Source organism: Notamacropus eugenii, chromosome 2, assembly GCF_028372415.1.
Source record: "Notamacropus eugenii isolate mMacEug1 chromosome 2, mMacEug1.pri_v2, whole genome shotgun sequence".
In the NCBI taxonomy this organism is placed as follows: Eukaryota; Metazoa; Chordata; class Mammalia; order Diprotodontia; family Macropodidae; genus Notamacropus; species Notamacropus eugenii.
In genome coordinates, this window is record NC_092873.1 from 287,817,230 (window position 1) to 287,832,414 (window position 15,185).

The 15,185-nt window shown below is 42.9% G+C and overlaps 1 protein-coding gene across 3 annotated transcripts; it reads right to left on the reverse strand.

Moving 5' to 3' along the window:
• Positions 1-442: 442 nt before the first annotated feature.
• GNAT2 (G protein subunit alpha transducin 2) lies at positions 443-11,436 on the reverse strand. Of its 3 annotated transcripts, none has more exons than XM_072644259.1 (8): positions 11,304-11,436; positions 9,488-9,530; positions 9,045-9,186; positions 7,524-7,681; positions 4,004-4,132; positions 3,668-3,797; positions 1,690-1,843; positions 443-1,400 (listed from the first exon to the last, which is right to left on the reverse strand). In XM_072644259.1, the coding sequence occupies exons 1-8, from the start codon at positions 11,419-11,421 to the stop codon at positions 1,210-1,212; spliced, it is 1,065 nt and encodes a 354-aa protein (XP_072500360.1). In that variant the 5' UTR covers positions 11,422-11,436; the 3' UTR covers positions 443-1,209. The 3 variants fall into 3 exon arrangements, with proteins under 3 accessions (XP_072500360.1, XP_072500358.1, XP_072500359.1); XM_072644257.1 differs by lacking the exon at positions 11,304-11,436 and adding an exon at positions 9,984-10,123; XM_072644258.1 differs by lacking the exon at positions 11,304-11,436 and adding an exon at positions 9,694-9,789.
• Positions 11,437-15,185: the final 3,749 nt, after the last annotated feature.

Consider the following 15,185-nt stretch of genomic DNA (forward strand, 5'->3'; position numbering starts at 1 on the left):
CAAAAATTCAAGGCTGCTCTGTGTATGAGACATTGCGAGACGTAGAGAGTGTAGCCTATGGATAGCTTTGATTTTTGTGGTCCTAGACCTCTCCTAGGGGACTATCAACTTTTGCTTGCTATGTGCCTCTTTGGATGAGTCTCCTTTCATTGTTTTCACTACAACATTCAACAGCCATTTATTAAACAACCATTATGTACATAAAAAGGCTCCATTACGTAACGGATAGAGGATCTGGATTCAAGTCCTATTTCTAACACATTCAGATAATGCAATCCAGGTAACAGATTGTAAGTTGTTGTGGGTACTGGAAAGAATTTACATACCCAGAACTTCCCTCTTAGACTGATAAAAATCACGTTTGAACCTATTCTACCTTGCCCCACAAAAGTATAGAAAATTGACTGCTGAAGCCATTTCCTCAGCATTTAGAATGAATGTAACTTTTGGACTAGGTGCGCCTGCTTTAGTGTTTTATTTTTTTTTTAAATTGGGACCACAGCTTCACATCTTTTGACTTTCCCAAGTGTGACTTTAAAAAAAAAAACCTCATAATTTCTTAGTATATGCTTTGAAAACTGAAAGATTTGCCAAACGTAACTGGGGGCCTTGGTCTTCAAAGAATATAGTACATGGAAACATGCAGAGCAGTGGGCATTCTGTAAACTATTTTGATTGGAGGATGTTTTGGAATGCCTTATCCCACAAAACTGAGTGGTGAATTTTTTAAATGGCACCATTTGTCTGTACTCTTCCACTGTGAAAGTATAAGAGACAACTTAGAGGAAGCCCCAAAGGTCTGTTAGCTCCTAATAACCGTCACCCTCAGCAGATAATGCCAAGATGTTGCTACAGAATGCTGCTGAGGGAGGCAATTAGGCACGCTCCACCTCTGATGGAGAATGGCTGTACTGTACTTGTTCCTGAGTATAAGATGGCCTATATCATTTCTTTTTAAAAAAAATATTAAAGTTTAGCCTTGAATCTTTTTTAAACATTTATTAATTTTTAGCATTTAAAAATGTTTTTGAATTCCAATTCTGTCCCTCCCTCCAGGCCCTCCCCCACCCACTGAGAAGGCAAGCAATATGGTACCCATTATACATTGGCCTATGAATTCTGATTACCCAGTCACTTCAGGTTATCCACATTTCCCAAACAATAGTCCAGCCTGTTTTTTTCCACTGTGTACCTGCTGATTGCTGAGAACTAGAAAAGCCCACAGTCCTTGAGGTTTTCTTTGATGATGATATCTGTGACTGCATCAAACACAAATTTGACATTCTGTGTGTCTGTTGCACAAGTCATGTGACTGTAGATTTCTTTGACATCTTTTCGCATGTTTAGGTCGAGGAACTGGCTCTTTATGTAATTTCCTGCGTCCTCATAGGAGTTGTTCCCTGGTTTTCCAGGGGAAGAAAACAAACAAGATGAATAGGGGCTTGGAGATGAATAGGGGCTTGAACAACATGGTTTCCCTTCCCTCCTTGGTTATATAGTAGTTGGACAGATAATCCCATCTTCAAAAAATAGTGATAACATCTGTACTTCTTTCAGAAGCAACTGAGGAGCACCTTCGTGCTTGTTGCTTTCCTCCAAGTTCTTTGTGTCCCAAGTTGGGAGTCTTAGCCTTTTGCAGAAGAAACCCCCAGAAGCCACCACCCCACTGCTATTGCCTTTGACACTTACCATCATACTCGGGAAAGCAAATGCTGAGGTGAACCTTCTTGATCTTCTCCTCAAAGAGGTCCTTCTTGTTGAGAAAGAGGACGATGGAAGTAGCAGCAAAGAACTTGTGGTTACATATGCTGTTGAACAGGTGCAGAGACTCATGCATGCGATTCTGGTGGAAGAGAAAGTCAGGCAAGGAAAGGCACCATTCCACCTGGTCCCTGGCCCCCTTCCTCTTGGAAGTAGAACAAAACATGCAGAGAAGTGGCTGAAACTGGCCACCTTATCTTTAAAGGCTCACAATCTCAAAACAGAGAAACCTCAGCAGTGGTCTGGGCCAACCTGTAACTGAGCAGGAACTCCCAGCAGCAGACCCAACACCCGATCATCTCTCTGCCTTTGCTTCAAAAGCTCAGGGTGAGAGGGAATCCAGTGGGTCTCCTTAGGCAGCCCATTCCACTGGAGGATTGCTCTACCTCAGAAATCTACCTCCCTTCAGCTTCCACTCATTTCTCTGGCCTTTGGGACCAAGCAGAATAAATCTAATAACTCATGATGATCATGATAACCCTTCAGCTACTTGAGGATATCTATCATATGTCCTTTCAAAGAGGTAGCATGGTAAGTAGGATAGAAAGATTTGGAGTCAGCTGGGTTTGGAATCCTGGCTACTTAATACTTTTGTGACTTTGGAAAAATTACTTATCCTCTCTCATCCTCAATTTCCTCATCTGTAAAATAGCAGTTATTAAATAGCCTCTGAGGACCCTCCCAGATCTAAATCTATAATCCCTAGATCATGAATTCTTCAAATGGGAGGGGAACAAGGAAATTTCTTATCTCATCTAGACACATAGAAACTTGTTGCTGAGTTTTAGTTACTATGTAATTGTGGATTTACAGAAAAAGCTGGACTCTATTTTAACCAGCTGTTTTGAACAACAAAGAAAGGTCTCTAATAAATGGGGGGGTGGAGGAAGGAGGTACTCCCTTACTGTGTTTTCAATAGCTACATCTCTTATCTCCTACCGGGATTATTATTGGGGGAAGTACAGATGCTGTTGCTTCAGCTGTAGGGAGGAGGTCAGATCAGCAGTCAACAATGGTATTACAGGTTGCTGAGTGGTTAGGAAATTTCTCTCCCTGGGAACCCAGCTCAATTTGATGGTTGGGGAGGAGAAAAGATGCTGATAAACATGATTGTGTTGCTATTTCTGCTTTCCCTCCTTCCTCTGTGCATTGTTTAGAGCAGGGGTTGTGGGCACAGCTGTGGGCTTACAGATCCCAACCCCTTTCTTAAGTAAGGTTCTGGAGTGTTATTGGGTCAACAGGTATTTATTTAGAGCTTACTATGTGCCAGTCATTGTGTGTAGGTGACAGTGTATGGACATTAAACCCAGATATGGGTGGGGTCGGGACTTGGCCCCAGTCAGTGGGTGCCTTGCTGGGGCCTTGGATATTTGTTATAGATTCTGGGCAAATTCACTTTGGACAGTTCTATTGGACTTCAGGTGGGGACTTCAACCTCAGCTAGTTAGGTTGAACAAAGAGGCAAGCTTAACTTCTTTTTTTCTGGTTGTCATTTTTATCTGATCATCTCTACCCTATTTCTCCATCCTCTCCAACTCCCTTGCCTGCACCCAGACACAGATAGAAAGGAAAGGTTTTGCTAGTCACCTGGTGATGTTCTCAGTCCTTGAATACTCTGGCTGAGAACATAGCCTTTATATTCCTATTCTACAAAGTGAGCTAAAAAAGAGGAATGACTAGCTCTCTCAAATTCTAAAGCCCAGGGCCACCATGCCACAGTCTAAGTAGCAGGAGCAAGGTATCTGTCTTTTGGTTGGTGTGCAGAAGAATCCAGTTTTGAAAATGAACACTGGTTGAAATCACACAAGTTGGGAAATTACAGAATGAAAGCTTAAAGCAAAAGGCACCAAGGGGTTAGTTAGCTGAACTGGCTGTTTTAGAGCCTCTTGGCAGAAATTCTACTCACCACTTCATCATCTTCCACCAGTACCATGTCATAGGCACTCAAGGCTCCGCAGAAAATGATACAGGTGACACCTTCAAAACAGTGGATCCATTTCTTGCGCTCTGACCTCTGCCCTCCCACATCAAACATCCTGTGTGGAAGAAGCCAAACATCTCACAGATGCTACTTACCTGTGACCTGAAAGCCTATGTGCTCTACATGGAGATACAGCCACCCCTAGAGAAGAGCATGGCAGCCCTCCACTGCATCAAGGATTAGAGGCATCAGAGGGGACAGTGGACCTGCCCACATATGGATCTAGTTTGTGTGCCTACATTGGTAGGGAAACACACTCACCTGAAGTTCAAGTCTTTGACTGAAAACTTGGTCTCAATGATGCCTGTAGTTTTGACCCGAGATCGTAGAACATCCTGCTCATTGGGAAGGTAGTCAGGGGCTGTTATTCGATCCAGCTGATTGAGATAGCTAGACAAGAGATCATAATTGGTGTCAGTGTTACCCTATGATCAAAAGAGTTTCTTGCATTTCTAGAGTTTTTATTTCCAAAATACTTTCATTTTTCATTTCAGCCCCACCATCTCTGTGCAGTAGAACAGACCTAATTTTCAATTTTAACAAGACCCTGAGAGCTGATGACTTGTCCAAGGTCACAGAACTAACAGAAGGAGAAGCATGGTACTGTAGAAAAAAACCAAAAGCATTTGGAACACCTGGGTTCTAATCCTGTGATTCTAGACAAGTCCTTGCTCAAGCTCCCTGAGTCTCAGTTTTGTCTACAAAAAGAGGAGATAGCCCTAGACACCCCTAAGTGTCTTCCAATTCTACCTCCTGCAATATACCCTTTCTTCCACAAACCTTGTACTATAAAACCTCTGAAAGACATCTTTATTATGCAACCACAGTTTTGTTCCTCTGGCCTCACACCCACTACTTACATGTAGGTTGGGCCCAAATTGTGGAGAGCCCTGAATACCAGGTTAAAGAGTCTTTTCAGACATTCTTTTCCATGCTACTCCCTCCACCCAAGCAGGAGGGGGTTAAGGGAGGCAGAACCACATTGGCTGTTGGCTGTTGGCCATTGACCTCATAAAGTCCAGGCTGACCTCATTTCCGTAGGGTTGGGTAGGCTTGGAACTTTTCTTCTTTCCATGATTTTCTAAGCATTTTAAATAGATAGGACAAAGGAGTAAGAGGCAGCACTGAGAAAAGAGCTCAATTCAGCCAACATTTATTAAATATTGTGTATAAGATACTGTACTAAGTACTGAAGATACAAAATAAGACACAAGCTTTGCCCTCAAGGAGTTTATGCTGTAAAAGGGAAGAAAGGACATTTACTTCCTGGCTGACTCCAAACTATGCTTTCTCCACTTCATCATCTCTACCTCCTTCATGGAACCTTGGATTCCAAATCTGGGACCACCCCAGATTTGTGAGATTTTGACTTAAGATTCAGACCTCTGCACCCCACTCCCTTCCAGCTGCTGTGTATGAATTATGGCTCATTACAAGGTAAACTCTCTCAAGGCAAGAACTGTCTTGTACTTTTATCCCAACACAGCACAGTGCTGGGTTTGTGTTGTTCAGTTGTGTTCAACTCTGTGACCCCATTTGGGGTTACCTTGACAAAGATACTGGAATGGTTTCCTATTTCTTTTTCCAGTTCATTTTACAGATAAGAAAACTGAGGCAAACAAGCTTAAGTGATTTACCCAGGGTCATATAGCTAATAAATATCAGAGACCAGAATTGAACTCAGGAAGATGAGTCATCCTGACTCCAGGTCAAGTTATCCACTGTCCCATATAGCTGCCTTTGCTATATGGTTAGCACTTATAGTAAGTACTTAATAAATACTTTATTTATCTGTCTAATTTGAATTCAGGAAGTTCGAACAAAGTGTTATGAGAAATTCAAGGAGAGAGATCACTTCTAACTGAGGAAATCAGGGAGAACTTCAAATGAGAGACCCCTGAGTTAGGCCTTGGCAGAAGGGTTTTCAGCAAGCAGGAGTGAGGAGATGAGTGGAAGAAAAATATTAAAAGAGTACATGATGCGAAAAGGTGGATGTTGAGGAGAACATGCCTGATTCCATCTTGTCCTACATTTGCTATTATTATATTTTATTAAGATTATATCAATATTATAATATAAAATAACATCAATATTATAATTATATTGCTTCATTGACATTGCTGAATGTCTTCTTCTATACCTCCTTTCTCCCTAATTGATTTACAAATAATTACAAAAGAGAAAATTGAGTCTGGGGGATTGAGAGTTGTCCATGGTCACACCAAAAGTAATTAGTGGAGTATCAATAGCAATTAGTAGAATAGGGCAGCTCGGTGGCTCAGTCGTTAAAGTGCAGAGCCTACAGTTGGGAAGACCTGAAATCAAAACCAGCCTCAGATACTTACTAGCTGTGTGACCAAATCACTTAACCCTGTTTGCCTCAGTTTCCTAATCTGGAAAATGAGAAGGAAATGGCAGACTATTTCAATATTTTACCAAGAAAATCCCAAATGGGATCACAGAGTTGGACATGACTGAACAACAGCAGGAACTCCTGACTCTTGGGAACTAGTGCCAGACTGGTATGTAGCACCAGTTGGTACTATGTGGCAAACTCTGTTGGACAGGCCATTGTGGGGCCACTCTCCATCACATCTTCCCAAGGTTGTGCCTGGCAGAAGAACACAAACCGAGATTTAGAACTGAAAGGGACCTCAGAAGCCATCTAGTCCAATGCCCCCATTTTATAAAGACACTGAGACCAGGAAGCCCAGAGATAGAATTTGAACCCAGGCCCCTTGACTTCCATGCCCACTCTGTTTTCCTAACATGTAGAACATGGGAGAGTAGAAAGAAGGTGGCATGAGCCAGATGGAAGTATTTGTTGGTACAGAGGACAGAATGTCAGCACTAGAGTTAGAAGATTTAGGGTCAACGTCTGTCTACTGTGACCTTGGGAAAGTGAATCTAAACTTTCTGGGCCTCAGTTTCCTCATTTGTAGAGCAAGGAGGGTTGGATTCACTGACTTTGAAGATTCCTTCCAGCTCTAAATGTATGATCTTATAACTTTAGCTTTGGGTTTCTGTTCTCACTCCTACCCTGATGTGCCATTACAGAATTATTGATTCACAATATTTAAGTTGGAAGGAACCTTAAGAACTATATAGTCTAACCCGTACCTGAATTGCGTCCCCACTATAACTTACTAGAAGTTGACATCTAGCCTCTGCTTACAGACCTCTAAGGAGGGTGACCCTCTAATCTCCCATTCCATTTTTTCCTGATATGCAGCCCAACTTCACTTCTTAGCAATTTCCACCCACTATGGTCTAGTCAAACAAGTCATATGTAATCCTTCCCCAAGACAGTCCTTCAGATATTTGAAGACCATGATTATTTTACCCCAAATTTTTTCCAGGCTTTAGCCATCTCTCCAGTTCCTTGACCAATCCTTACGTGACATAAGTACAAGTCCCTTCGCTGTCCTATTTGCTCTCTTCTGGACACTTGGGGACTTCTTAAATCATAGCACTCAGAACTAAACACAATAGTCCAAATGAGTCCCAACCAAGGCAGAATACAAAAGATCTATCACCTTATTCTGGAAGCTATGTCCTTCAATTCAGCTCAAGAGCTGAATATGGCCTTTTTTGACTATAACATTATACTGTGGGCTCACATCAATATTATATTAGACTGCATCTTTTTTTTAACCATACTTGTGAAGTTTTTTTAACCCAAAACAAGACTAAATACGTATTGAATTAGTGATGCAAGGGGCAAGTCCTGTGATCAGCACCTCCCAGGGTAAGTTCTGACCTTCTGGCATCAGAGACTTACTAAGAGGCAGAGTCATTGAGTTGGTACTCCGCAGCACGTTCATAGCAGGCCTGCACACCTCCATCTTTCCACAGTCTTTTAATGATGGCGGCCAGCTCAAGAGACATGGTTCCTTCCTCCATAGAATCAGCCATGTTGTTAAGCTGTCGTCCATCATCCTACCAGTGAAAGAATCAGGGAAAGGGCTTAATGGGGAGGAGCTTTTAGAAGGGTGGTGCTGCTGACTTTCCCTGAGATGGAAATAATTTTTCCAAGTCAAGGGTTTAGGTTGGTAATGCCAGTTTAGTTTCTGTATAAGTTCTAGTTGGGGTTTGTATTCAGGATGCTCTCTAAGTAATGTTTCTAAAATGACCTTTCTCAAGCCAGAAGGTGGCAACAGATCCTACAAGCAATATGTCTGGTGGTTAGTAGAATCTTCCTGCCCACTCTTTGATGCTGCTTCCCTCCTTGGTGAGTCTAGAGATAGCAGCCAAAAGAGGGAAAAGCAGGATCCTGGTAATAGCCATGATCTAAAGTCTTTATTCCTTCAAGAAGAGTTAAGGGTGCAAGAGACATTACCTCATGCCCTAAACTGAAAAGTTTATAAATGTTCGAGCCACTAAACGATCTTTTCTTACGCCCAAGCAGCTTTCCATCTGTTTAGAATGAGTTGCTTAGGGGAAAGAGGTATGTTATGATAAGGGGGTGAAGGAAATGGAGAATTGGAAGAGGTGGGGGCTGAAGAAGATGCAGGCTGCTTCCTAAACTCAAAGGAATTTCTGTTCTGGAACCTTGGATTTAGCTCTTATTGGGTTCCTGGTCAGGACATTTTAGAAGTATCATTGATTTTGAATACATAATGATTATAATTGACAGATATGTATTATCTAGAGCATAAAAGACTGAAGAGACATTTCATAACCACCTCTAGGTTTGTGAAGGGTCATTAGGGAGGGGACTGACTGCCGGTTCTTCTCTGTGACCAAACGAGATACTGGGCTTAGGTTGCTGGAGAAGAGAGTGTGATGTAATGGGTGGGTGGGGAAACACAAAGAAAAACAAAGCAGTGGCCTGTGAGTCATGACATACAGGTTCCAGTTTGTGCTTTGCCGTTGTGTGACTTTAGGAAAGTCTGTCATCTCACTGGGCCCCTGTGCCTTCATCTATAAAATAAGACATTTGGACCTACGTTCTGGTTCTGTAGATTTCAGCAAGATGCAAAGAAAATGGTTGCACTTTTTTTGGTTTTTTGTTTCTTCTCTTAAGATCATAGGATCATAGATTTTGAGCCAAAAGGGACCATCTGATTCAACTTGTTGATGAATCAGATGAGGAAACTGAGATCCAGGGAGGATCCCTGGCTTGCCCAAAGGCATACAGGTAGTAGGGAGGATTTGAACCCAGGTTCTCTGACTCCAAAGCCAACTTTTCTCACACTTGGGTAACTTCATTCTGAGGTTTCCTTATGAGTGATCCTGTTTTCCCACCTCACCCTCTTCCCATTAGTGGGAATCATGCTTGGCACCCTGGATGGACACATACCACGCGAGACGACTCTGCATAGTCGATGCCCAGGGTGGACATGGCACGGATGATGGCTAGAATGGACTGCAGCACGTTGCCATAGATAATGGCTTTGAACTCCAAGCACTCCTCTGGTGTGTAGCCATCCTGGTGTATGATTCTAGAGGAGAGAGCAAAACCATAATCCTCAGGTGGTCCTGGGGAGCCAGAGAGTTCCTCATGCACTATACTTGTTGCTTTTCCATATGGGTTAAGAGAGGGGGAGGGACTCCTTAATGGCAAGTGACTAGAAACCCACACCTGGGGAGCTCTCTGACCCACATGGGGCCAAATGGGGTTGACTAATATGGGTCTTAGAAGAATGGGACAGAATATTCTTCTGCTGCATCCCCAATGTCTTAGACCCTTCTCTTCTCCCTCCCCCTGCCCCTTACTTCTCCCAGGTTTAAGATCCTACTCACTTCATCTGTTTGACGATGGTACTCTTTCCTGATTCCCCAGCACCTAGAAGGAGAGAACAGTTTACCTTGAGCCCTACCCTGTGAGTTATTCAGTCCATAGAGAGGAATCTGTATGAAATGTGTCTCCTCCTTGAAAAAAGTAAATCCCTGCTATCCTTGGGTTTAGACCTGAGGAGAAGGAAGGAACTTTCCCTCCTAGAGCCTACCTCCTTCTCCCCTCTCTTCCTATAGACCTCGATTGGTAGGGTTTGGAGACAGTGTTTCCTACACTTCCTTTCTCTACCCTCCTTTTTCTGATTCAGATGATTGGCTCTAGATCAGGGTTCCCCTTCTCATTCCCACATCTCTGTAGCCATGACTCTTTACTGAGCTCTCTTCAGCTCCTTTCCTTAGTCTGGTCTCTGGGATGCATCTTCTTCCTCCTCCTCCACCACTTGCTTCCAGTTCTCCATTTTCTTCTCCCCTAGTGTTCCTCCCCTTTACCACCACATCATACCTCTTTTCCCTAAGCAGCTTTATTCTGAACTGACTGAAAGCTGCTTGGGCTTAAGAAAAGATCATCTAGTGGCCTGAACATTTCCTTTCCACCAGCTGGGTGAGGGGTGATATCTGTAGCCTCTGGAGCCAATTAACCCTGTGGTTCCTGTGGCTCTCTGAGCTTTCCACTTGGATTCAACATAATTTAGTCTGACCCAGCCACCTGTGTCCCCATCCCCATCCTTAGCTAAGCTACTCCAGGTGTAGCTCCAGACAGAGTGATAGAATTTCTATAGCTCAGACAACAGACCTACTTAGGAATTCACCAGGTGGTGAGCATCTCCCTCAGGTGAAAGCTACCCCTCCTCGAATTTTCTGGCCCCCCAAAGAGTTCTTATTTTTGTTGCTCCCCAATTTTTTCTTCTGTTGTAGGGAGTCCAAGCAACTTGGCAAGATCAATGCCAGGTAAGACTGGCTTTGGGCCCTTGAAACTCTTGGTTTCAACATGGCATGCTTTGGACACTGGTGATGATGAACTTTCTGATGAGGTAGTGAGCTCCCCCATCTCTGGAAGGATTTGAGCAAAGGCTGAAAAACAACTTGTTGGAAATGCTATTCATCCACTGGATTTGGAAGACATGATTCTGAATCCCTTTCTAATTCATATTCTATGTCCTGTCCCATACTTGGGTTCTTTTGGTCTAGTCCTTTTGCTGGAACTATCCCTCCTCCAAGGAAGGGGGGTACCCATGTGGTCAGAGTTTTCAATGCTCAATACTTGCTCTATCAGATGAGAGTGTGGAATTTGAGCAAGTGGCCTGGTACCCTTTCCAACTCTTCCACTCTCATCCCAGTCTGCCAAGAGCCTTCTACCCTGAGAATGAGGGAATCTTTCTCTCCAGGAACAGGCAAGAATCAACCAACAATCTTGGGTAGCAGTCAGTCCATCAACAAGCATGTATTAAGTCTCTACTATGTATCAGGCACTGCACTAAATGCTGGGGATTAGAATTCAAGGAAAAAGAAAGCTTCTGCCCTCAAGGAACTTATGTTATAACGGGGAAGACAAAACATAAGAGGGATGCTGAAAATCTGGGTCAGGGAAAGGAGTATGATGGCTCCATCCAGAGAATGAGGTCTCTGATCCTTCTTAAAAATGGCGGTTCCAAGGAGAACTCACCAATGGAAGAAGGGGCACATGGGAGTAGAGTCAGGAGAACTGAGGCATGAGGGGCATGAGCTAAGTAGCAGAGAGGGGCGTGAGGGAGTGATGAATGATGCTAGACAAAGAAAAGATTCCCTTCCCCCATTCCCTCCTTGCAAACCACTGGTACCTCACCCAACAATAATAGCTTGACAGTCTTTGCCTCTTTGTCTGCATCCTCCTGAAGCTTCTTTTCCAGCTCCTTGGACCTCTTGGCCAATTCTTTGTCCTCAGCACTGGCTCCACTCCCCATCTTGATCTTCTTTCCGCAGCCACCGGCTTGCTCTCCAATAGTGTTCTTCTTTGGGATTTCCTCAAGTGGGGTGGGAAAGAGGAGAAGTAAGAAGGGGATAGAAGGATAGTTTTCACCCCACTGTGGGAAGTGGGAGCTAGGGTTGGGTATAGACGAGAGAGTAGACTACAGGCTCTGGACAGGGAATTTCTTCTCTATTTCCCTCCCAGGAACCTCTTTTTTTATCCCAGGGATTGGAAGCTTTATGTCCACCCATGTGATAGGGAAAGCCAATTAAGGAGCTTGAGATGACAAATGGCAAAGACTAGAAGGCTGGGGAGGGGCACCAATAGGGAGGGAAGGTGGATTGGGGAAGATTTGGGGGATTTTCTTGGTCTGAACTTTTAATTATATCAGTGTGAGAATCTCCTTGTATTAAAATTCCCTCTACCAATGCAGATCAGCAACTCTTCTGTGACTTAAAGCATTAGAAAGATACCCGAGGCACTCCATTGTGTCTTGTCCATGCATATCTTTCAGAATTAGGACTTGAACCCAGATCTTCCCTCCTGGCAGAATAAAAAAAAAAGCCCCTTAAAAGAAGCAACACTTGAGCTGATCCTTGACAGGTGCTAGGTCTTCTAAGAGGTAGATGTGAGGAAGGGAATGCATTCCAGGGATGGGAAAGAACCTTTGCTAAGGCATAGGAGGCAAGAGATGGAACGTCAATGTGGTGGGAATAAAAAGTAGACCAGCTGGGTTAGACTATAGTATCCATGATAAGGAATAATAGGAAACCAGCCTGAAAAGCCAGGCTGCAGGCAGATTGCGGAGGGCTTAAATGATCCTAAAGCCACTGAGGTTTGTTGAGCAGGGTTGTGCCATGGTAAAACTTAGGTTTTAGGAATATCACTTTGGAATCCTGGTTTTTAAGGATGGTTTACATTTGTGCAGTCCTCTCTCTCCTTACTCCTCCCCCCACCCCTGACTTTTTTTCAAAGCTCTTTTACATGTGCCAACTCATAACATGACTATGAATTAGGGAAGGGAAGGCATTGTTGCCTCTATTTTACAATGAGGAAACTGAGACACAGAGAAGTAGAGATTGGCATATGATCACATAGTAAGCAGCAGAGTTGGTATGACTGGAACCTAGGTGACCTGACTCTTAGTGGTCTTATAGTCCTGCACTGATTATATTTAGCAGGTGAGGAAAGAACTAAAGTGCTAAGGGATTCACTGGAACTGAATGCTGGGGGCAGACACCCCTGTTTCCCAGTGACTTAGAGAAGGCTTCTTGGGAGCTGGGGTCTCTCATGAGCTTTTTAAACGTTTTAATGATGAAATTTAGTCAGTTACACAAGTGCTTGGCTAAATGCTAAATAAATGCATGTTGACTGACAAGTCAACACCGTGGATTGGGGGCAAGGGCCTGTATTAGACAGGTCAAGAAGATACAAAGAAATAAGGAGACAGTTTCTATGTTTTAGGACTCATGGGGGAATTGTAATAAACATGCAGGAAAGAGGTATATTATTAACAAGTACATTGGTCTATACCAGAGAGTGATATTTGTCACTATAATTTCTTTGAAGAAGCCTTATCAGACTGGGGAGGAGCAGGTCATGTTGTATAGGCAATGGGACTTCTGCGAGTGGATGGGTGGGAGGGTTTCTGGAGGGAGGAATGACCTGTGTACTTAGAAGTGGGAGGGAGTAGAGGTAGAGTTCAGCAAGCTGAGGCAAGGAAATATTCTAGGCACTGGGTAAGGCCTGAGAAATTGCTCCCAGCCAATTATCTTTCTCAACAGTTATACAGATGCTCTCCCTGTTGGATTCAGCATCTGCAGAGGAGAGCCTAGCTGACAAAGGAGGCCCTATTGATAGTGAGAGGGGAGAGAAAGGAGAGATTGCTTTTCCATACGATCAAATATTTAGAACCCTTGGAATTGACCCCCGAGAGCATCTAATCCATTTGGTATATGAGGAAACAGGCTTGTAGTGGTTAAGTTCACTCAGTAAATAACTGCACTAGATTGAAAACCAAATCCAATCCTCCAGGTCAAGGGAGGAGACTTGGGACTAGTGTGACAGTAGTAGGCCCAGAGGTTAAAGGATTGTGATTATAGAAGATCCTGGAGGCTTAGAGTAAACATCCTCCCATGAAGTCCAACCAAGTTAAGTCAATGAGCATTTTTTTTTTCATGAAACAGAGAGACATTTATTCACCAAAGGTGTTTGCCACTATCTTGGAGGATATTTAGTCAAACAATGGATAAATCAACAAGCACTATGTAAGACACTGTGCCTGCGAAGACAAAGAAAAAACAATTTCTGTAGACGTAAAAATACACATAAAATAAATAATATAGAATAACATAAAAGAGAGATTACCTGTACATGATAACGTCGTCTAAAAACAAATTCCCAATAAAATAATTTGTTCTGTAAAAGTTCAATTCAGTCAAATGGCCACATGAGGATCTGGAGGTCATGTGTGACCTCGAGGCCACCGATTCCCCACCCCTGCTCTACATGTTTCTGTTTACAACATAGAGCTTAAAAGAACCTCAGAGGTCATCTAGTTCAACCTACCTCCTCTCATTTTGCAGAAGAGGAAATTGAGAGCCAAGGAGGTTGTGACCTGTTCAAGATCACACAGGTAGTAGGAAACAAGGCTTTCTGACTCCAAGGTCAGTGCTTTTTCCACATTGTGGAATGCTTTATCAAGCATTCCATACATATATATATATGTTTTATCAAGTCCCATATCCTTTCAGAGCCTCTTAAATGAAATCCATACTCACTTTAAACAATAATGCTCTACATAGATGAAAACAAGAGAATGGAAACATGACTTATATAGGCCTCCAAACTGTGTGTACATATACAAACGTATATACACACACAGGTATATGTGAAATATGCCCATCATTTTATATATATGTGTGTGTGTGCATGCGTGCGTGTGTGTGTACATACATTTTGTATACACATATATCCATTAGCAAATATATCTTAGGCAGATATTGAGTTGGGCCTAGAATTGAAAAAGAAAAGAACAGACTGTGATACCTTTAGGAAATGGAATAGTTCTTTTAAGCACCAAAATTCTTCTGGTGATGTCATAGGACTCTGAGTCATGGAATACTGTTGTTTCTGAATAATTGTGGTTGATATTCACCCAAAGGACAATGGAAAACACATGGTTGACTGGAGCAGGGTGTATGAGCATTTATTTATTAAGAGTTAGCATTGCTGAGCACTGAGGATACAAAGAAAGGCAGAAACAGTCCCTTCTCTGTAGGAGCTCACATTCTAATAGAGGAGACCACATGCAAACAACTATGTACTCACAAGATATAAAAAGGATAAATTGGAGGAAGCATTCAGGGGAAGCACTGAAGAAAACCAGGAGAATCCTCCTGCAGAAGGAAGGTCATAAGCCTGGGGGATGGGGAGGATGGTGGTACCCTTGACAATAACTGGGAGTTTTAAAGAAGGGATGGCGTTTTGTTGTTGTTGTTATTGTTTTGGGGAGACTGGGATGGGGTGGGGAGTGGAGATAATGAGTTCTGTTTTGAACAAAACTTCTCCAGGACATCTTTTTAAGTTTGAAATGCAAAAGAGAAAGGTTAGAACTGGATAAATGGGTCTGCAAAGAGATGGTAATTGAATCCATGGAAGCTGATGAGATCACCAAGTGAGACAGAATAAGGGGAGAAGGATCTGGATAGAGCCTTGGGGGATATCCATGGTTAGTGGGTATGATCTGGATAAAGATCC

What these genes read in the sequence shown, in the direction of transcription:
- GNAT2 (XM_072644259.1), bottom strand. Translation starts at nt 11,421, where the DNA reads ATGGGGAGTGGAGCCAGTGCTGAGGACAAAGAATTGGCCAAGAGGTCC. An exon ending in TGTCAAGCTATTATTGTTGG is followed by an intron (nt 9,531 to 11,303) that starts GTGAGGTACCAG and finishes CTCTCCTTCTAG; the next exon opens with GTGCTGGGGAATCAGGAAAG. An exon ending in TGGTGGAAGATGATGAAGTG is followed by an intron (nt 1,844 to 3,667) that starts GTGAGTAGAATT and finishes CTCTTCCACCAG; the next exon opens with AATCGCATGCATGAGTCTCT.